Source organism: Aythya fuligula, chromosome 29 (genome assembly GCF_009819795.1).
Source record: "Aythya fuligula isolate bAytFul2 chromosome 29, bAytFul2.pri, whole genome shotgun sequence".
Classification (NCBI taxonomy): Eukaryota; Metazoa; Chordata; class Aves; order Anseriformes; family Anatidae; genus Aythya; species Aythya fuligula.
In genome coordinates, this window is record NC_045587.1 from 1,670,434 (window position 1) to 1,676,776 (window position 6,343).

At 56.5% G+C, this 6,343-nt stretch overlaps 1 protein-coding gene across 1 annotated transcript; it reads left to right on the forward strand.

The window, feature by feature from the left end:
• The first annotated feature begins 1,666 nt into the window (after positions 1 to 1,666).
• On the forward strand, positions 1,667 to 5,291 carry TMEM106C (transmembrane protein 106C). The gene is made up of 7 exons (XM_032204784.1): positions 1,667 to 1,871; positions 1,978 to 2,041; positions 2,558 to 2,717; positions 2,811 to 2,951; positions 3,205 to 3,254; positions 3,532 to 3,585; positions 3,992 to 5,291. The coding sequence occupies exons 1-7, from the start codon at positions 1,673 to 1,675 to the stop codon at positions 4,149 to 4,151; spliced, it is 828 nt and encodes a 275-aa protein (XP_032060675.1). The 5' UTR covers positions 1,667 to 1,672; the 3' UTR covers positions 4,152 to 5,291.
• Positions 5,292 to 6,343: the final 1,052 nt, after the last annotated feature.

The window sequence follows — 6,343 nt, forward strand, 5'->3', positions numbered from 1 at the left end:
CCCATACTGGTGCAGGGGGGTTCTGTACTGGGCTCACTGCCCCCATACTGGTGCAGGGGGCTCCATACTGGGCCGGGTGCCCCTATACTGGCTGGGCAGGGCTCATACTGGGACAGGTGCCCCCCCCACTGGTGCAGGAGGGCTCCAGACTGGGACCCTCCCACCGCTCTCCCCCCCACCCCCCGCCGCCGCGCATGCGCGCTGTCTGCCGGCGCCCACCCCGTGTGTGCGCATGCGCGGGCAGAGACCGGCAAGCGTGGGCAGTGCGCATGCGCACGAGGACCCGCCCTTACCTCGCCCAGACCCCGCCCACCAGCGCGCCCTCCACCCGGGATGTTAATGCGCATGCGTAGTTCCGGACACGCCCCTCAGCCCCACCAAAGGGTGTGGCCGCAGACCCGCCCCTCTGCCGCCTAGCGCATGCGCAGTGAGGGAGAGCCGCGCCCAGGCAGGGCTGTTGCTGTCGTCACGACGGGGCGGGGCCCACAGCCCCCGCCCACTGCCTCGGGGGGCGGGGCGATGACGCAACGCCCCGCCCGGCGCACGCAATGGGCGTGGCTTCAGTTAGGGGGCGTGGCCAGCGAAGATCCAACTCCCTTTCAGCACAGTGCGCATGCGCCTTCAGCGGAGGGGGCGGGGCGAGTCTTAGGCTCCGCCCCCTTCTTCCGCCCGCGTCGTCGTCATAGCAACGGCGGCTGCGCGGCCTGAGGGGAGGCGGCGGCGGCGGCGGTGAGGGGGGGTCGGGAGGGGACCCCCTGTGGGCCTGGGGGGGGGCTTTTGGGGAAAAAGGGGGGTGTGGGGGCCTCTTTTTGGGGTTGGGGGTTGAGGGGGCCTCTTTTTAGGGGGCTGGGAGGGGGGCTCTTGTTTTTTTTGGGGGGTGAGGGGGCTGTTTTTTGAGAGGGGAGCATGGGGGGGCTGTTTTTTGGGGAGGAGGGTGAGGGGGGCTCTTTTTTGGGGCTTAGGGTTGAGAGGGGTCTCTTTTTGGGGGTGTATGTGAGGGGTGGCTCTTTTGGGGGGCAAGAGGAGGTCTTTTTTGGGGGGTTTGAGGGGGTCTCTTTAGGGGTGGGGGGCAAAGGGGGGCTCTTTTTTGGGTCTTAGGTCTGAGGGGGGTCTCTTTGGGGGTGAGGGGGGCCCTTTTTGGGGGTGTGTATGAGTGGAGGCTCTTTTTTGGGGGGCAAGAGGTGGTCTTTTTGGGGGAGGAGGGGGTCTGTTTTTTAGGGGGGATACGAGGGGTCTCTCTTTAGGGGTGGAGGGCAAGGGGGTCTCTTTGGGGGGATGCAAGGGGGTTTCTTTTTGGGGCTTAGGGTTGAGAGGGTCTCTTTTGGGGATTGAGCATGAGGGGCCCTCTCTTTTTGGGGAGGGATTCTTCCTTTTTGGGGAGGGGCGTGGGGGAGCTGAGCCTTTGAGGTGCTCCTGGTGGGGTGCCTCTGCTGGCAGGGTGCTGGGGGAGCTCCCCCTGAGGCTGAAAGTCTCTGGGGTGGGGGCTGGACCCCTGGGGGGGGGGATTTTGACTTGAGGGGGCTTCCCTAAGGGGTGCTGGGAGGGGTCCCAGCTGGGGGGGCTGCCTAAGGGCTGGGTGCTTCCCCCTGTGCACGTATTTTGGGGCCAGGTCTCCTGGCCTGCCAGAAATTGTCCTTAATGTCCCTTGTCCCCCATCACAGGCTCGGCGGCGATGGGGGCTGCGCTCTCCCCCCCGGCTGGCAGCGCTGCCCCCTGGCAGCAGAGGAAGGCTGGCGGTGACGATGATGATGATGATTTGCTCGACAGCAGGGACCGCAAGGAGGACATCGCCAAGTTCCCCTACGTGGAATTCACGGGGCAGGACAGCATCACCTGCCCCACCTGCCAGGGCACCGGCTGCATTCCCACGGGTGAGCGCTCCCCTCGTGCGTAAAACCAAAAAGCAGGGGGCAGAAACGCTCCTTGTTGAATTTTCCATCTCCAACTCGGTTTTCGTGCTCTTTTTTTGCTTTCCAGAGCAGGTCAACGAGCTGGTGGCTCTCATCCCCTACAGCGACCAGCGGCTCCGCCCGCAGAGAACGTAAGTGTGGAGTAAGAGTAACTGCTCCTCTGTGAAGAGCAGACAGGGCTTTTTTTGTCGTGTAGTAGCAGAGCTCAACGCTCTACACAGTCTCCAGCCTTTCCTTCACCCTACTGGCTTGTTTTCACCAAAATATGCTAACAAATGCGACTTTTAACTCTAAATATTTCCTGTTAAATCCCACCGTAGGGGTGAGCATGGAAACAATCGTCCCACTCACAGCCTCTGTCCCCGTGCTCTTTACTGAGGGTTTTAGAAAGAAACCGCCGTAGCAGCAGCAAAAACGTGCACTGAAAGCACCACGGGGGCAAGAGTGATTCTTGAGGCAGTTTACTTTTTGGTAATGAGTAGCTAAAGGGTGATGGTTTTGAGCAAGATCGGATATCGAAAATGTTCGAGCAGCACTTTGGGCCTCTTTCAGGGAAGGACAAATGGGTGGTTTTTTTGCTGGGTTTCAGCTTCGTGGGGTCCCACGGTCACAAGTGTTGATTTTGAGCCCTTCCCTGCCTCTTCCAGGAAGCTCTACGTCCTGCTGTCGGTGCTGGTCTGCCTCCTGATATCAGGGCTGGTGGTTTTCTTCCTTTTCCCCCACTCCGTCCTGGTGGATGACGGTGGCATCAAAGTGGTTCAAGTCTGGTTTGACAAGAAGAACTCAGTTGTCGTCCTTGCCATCACGGTAAAGTTTCTCTGCCCCTCTCTTCCCGAGGGACCAAACCCCGTGCTGAGCTGCCCAGGAGGTCGCTGCTACCTCTCTCCCCTTTCTTTCCAGGCCACCTTACGGATCAGGAACTCCAACTTCTACTCGGTGGCAGTGACCAGCCTGACCAGCCAGGTGCAGTACATGAACACCGTGGTGGGAAGCCAGCAGATCACCAACGTCTCCAGCATCCAGCCCCTGAGTGACAAACTGGTATTTGTCCTTCTCTACACTCATAATAAGTAAAAGCATCACTAAATCGTGTGAAACCTGTCCAGTATTACAAGTTACCTTAAATATTGTCTGTCTATACCTAAAGACAGACACTTGCTTAGCAAATACTCATGGCTACAGCAGGCTGGGCTCTGTGTGCACCAGCTGAAATGTAATAAGGTAGAAAAGAGCCCAAAAGGGATGGGTTGAAGTGAGCACGCAGGCTGCATGTGGACGTGTTTTTCTTTTGCAGGTGAATTTCACGGTGAAGGCGGAGATGGGCGGACCTTTCTCTTACGTGTAGTAAGCATTTACTGTTCTCTGTGTCTGGCTGGGGAGTGGGAAGGTTTCAGATCCTTTATTTAGCATTTGCTCAGGAAACTACCAGCTTTCTGCTAACTTTCTGAAAAGTAACTTTGCTAGAAATTACTCGAAAGGTTGCTCTGTGAGGATGTTGTGATGGGGTTTTGGACGCTGTCTTGAATTGAGTTAGCACCGAGGGGAAAACAACATGGGAAGGTACCGAGAAGCAGGCTGCATAGCCTGTGCTGACCTACTTCTTTGTTTTGGTCTCTTCCAGTTTCTTTTGCACGTTTCCCAAGGTGAAGGTGCATAACATCGTCATCTTCATGAGGTAGGCTGCTTTCTGCGCTGCTCCTGACTCAAAGGGGAACTGCTGCCACAGCAGATCAGGGTGCACGAGGAAAATCCCGCTTGGCAAGCACCCCGGCCTGGTTCCCTGTGTCAGCTTTCGTGCAGACCAGTTGACACAGTTGAGTAAAATGTAAGGCAGGGGGGAAAAGGCACCAGATTGCCCTAAACTGAGTTCCCATGTGATGGGTGGTGTGGGGCTGGACTCACCAGCTCTCCCTGCAGCGAGCAGTCCTGGGTGCACTCACTGGAAATCTGAGAGGATCCGCAGCTTTTGAGGGTGGGAAGAGGAGTTTTGTGACAAATGCAGGGCTGCTGGTGGCTTTAATTTAACAGAGGGGTCTCTGCCCCTGGTCCTGTCCCCTCTAAGCCTCTCTCCCTTCTCTCAGGACATCAGTGAAGCTCTCCTACATCGGGCACGTGACGCAGAGCGCTTTGGAAACCTACCACTACGTCGACTGCAGCACCAACTCCACGGCTGCCCCCGATCCGCTGCCTCTGCCAGCCCCCTCGACGCAGGGCGCAGCCAAAGCCAGGAGCAAGCCCTGAGCTCACCGCCGCTGCTCCCTGTGAAATCCATAGCTGTAGAAAGGACTGGGCACTTTCAAATGGAAGCAGAAGGGATCGTGACTGACTCTGGGGGATACCTGAAAGCTCTGGGGTCCCTCTTGCACTCTCTGGCACACAGCTGGGCTGCGTTGCTGGCCTGTCCCTCAAATCCACTTCGGGTGTTGTTCGTGTGCAGGCAAGCGGGTCCCTTCCAGAGTAAGGGGCCTGCTGGGCCTGCCTTCCTCTTCGGTTCCAAAGAACTGGGTTTTGGGTAGGGAAACTGGATTCTCAAGCTCTGTGCTTTGTGGTCCAAAGATCTAGAGTTGAGTTTTGCAGCTGTTCTGTAGCTTAGCACTGTACCTGGTCCTTCCAGAACGAACTAACGAGTTCAGAGCAATTAATTTATTCCAGTTTTGCTCGGTGGCGGTGTGTCACTGGCATGTTTCAGAGCAGAACTTGTTTTAAAAAAGGGATGAAGCTTTGCCAGGAACGCACAGGCAAGGCGTTCAGGCTTTCACCTGTGTAATTTGCACTAGGAGGAGGAAAAGGAACTGGAGCCAGCAGGGCACAGGCGTTCCCCCTTGCACAGATTCTTGATTTTTGGCAGCTGAGACCCAAACGCTGCGGCCCCGCTGAAGGCTTCTGCTTGGTGTGCAGGGGGCGTTGGGCAGCTGGGGGGTCTCTGGTGTTTGAAGCTGGGGAATGCACAGCTCAGTGCTGCTTTGTACTCCTGCCTGCTGCAGATTTAAACTGATTTGGTGGAAGGTTTGGGGGGGGGGGTTTCTTGTTTCAAAGGCTCACCTCGCAGGAGCCAGGCAGTCCCGAAGGACGGTAAAGCAAATAAATCCGCTGTGAAAGCTCAGCCTGCTGCGGTTCTTCTCCAAGCTTCTCCCTCCCCGTTTGCAGCTTGGAGGGTTTCATTCTGCCTCTGCCCTTTGTAGTTCTTCTGGAACCCGATCACTGCAGCCCCCCGCGTTTCCTCTCTGCACGCACCTACGCCTTTCTCCAGCCCTCTGTCGGAAGCGAGCGCGTGGAAGCACGGCGCAGGCAGAAGCTGTAGGGGAAGGGGTCTGGTGTTTCTCAATGAAGGACGCTTTGTTTTGTGCGAGTGTGAAATAAAAATACCCTGTTGTTTTCTAAGAGGTGGTGTTTTGGCCTCCAGACTTTCTAGAATTGAGTTATTAAAGCGGGGCTGGAGGGTGCTGTGTGGGGTCACCTCACTGGACATAAGGAAATGCTGTGACCTGTGGCAGGCCAACTTTGTCCTAGAGAGTGCACCTCGTCTCTCGTTGATGATTTTGGGCAACAAGGGCCAAGAAACTCAAGAAGTGAAGCTGTGGAGCCCCCCGGGTGCCTCTGTTCCCACAGGGGACAGCGGGGACAGGATTTGCAGCCCCGCACTGTGACTGTCACACTGCCCCTTCCCCAGTCACAAGCCTCTCACACGACTTGGTTTTGTAAAACCCCTGTTCCCTTCTCGTAATTATGATGAGCTGAGTTTTCTTTGAGGAAGATGAGGAAGTGTCCCGCTCTGCCCTTTATCCCATTTGCTTCCTGCCCCTCGGCAGCCTTGCAGCGCCTGGTCTGGGGTGATTTGGTGTCCTCGTGGGTGGCAGAGCCCCTTGCTCCCCTCTTCGTGCTGCAGATAACCGCTGCTCTCCCGCTCCAGCCCTTAAAAGCAGAGCTGCTTTTAGCTGGGAGGTTTTTGGGGGGCTCGCTGGGTGCCTGCAGGAACCCAACTCCTGCTGCTTGGCCGAGCAGGAACAGCGCCGGTGTGAGCGAGAGCCAGAGCGCTGATAATTGGGGGTGCCCTCCGGGTCATGTGGCAAAGCACTTGGCCTTTTAAAGGGCATTTATTGTGAAAATCCTTCTTAATCCTCCAATCCTTTTTAATGAATTTCTTCTGCCAATGTTTTTTTTTTCTAAAAATCCCAGCCCTGGGAAGCTGCCTTAGGTGCTTTAGCAGAAGGGGCTGCTGCCGCGGTGCCAGCTGTGAGCGTTTAAAAGTGAGGTGAGGGCCCCGAAGTAGCATTTTTAAAGTTTTTTTTTTCATCCTTTAAAGTCTCTAATTTCTCTTAATGAGCCTGCGGTACCCGTGCTAGCGACTGAGGAGAAAAGCTGGGGTTTTAACAAAAGCACCATCATGAAACCTGCAGCCCCCGAGCCAGCAGCTGCCCGGTACGTCCTGCTCG

Bases quoted from the DNA above. Each gene is read 5' to 3' on its own strand.
- TMEM106C (XM_032204784.1), top strand. From the start codon at position 1,673: ATGGGGGCTGCGCTCTCCCCCCCGGCTGGCAGCGCTGCCCCCTGGCAG. The intron at 2,042-2,557 runs GTAAGTGTGGAG...TGCCTCTTCCAG, and splicing joins CGGCTCCGCCCGCAGAGAAC to GAAGCTCTACGTCCTGCTGT. The intron at 3,586-3,991 runs GTAGGCTGCTTT...CCCTTCTCTCAG, and splicing joins AACATCGTCATCTTCATGAG to GACATCAGTGAAGCTCTCCT.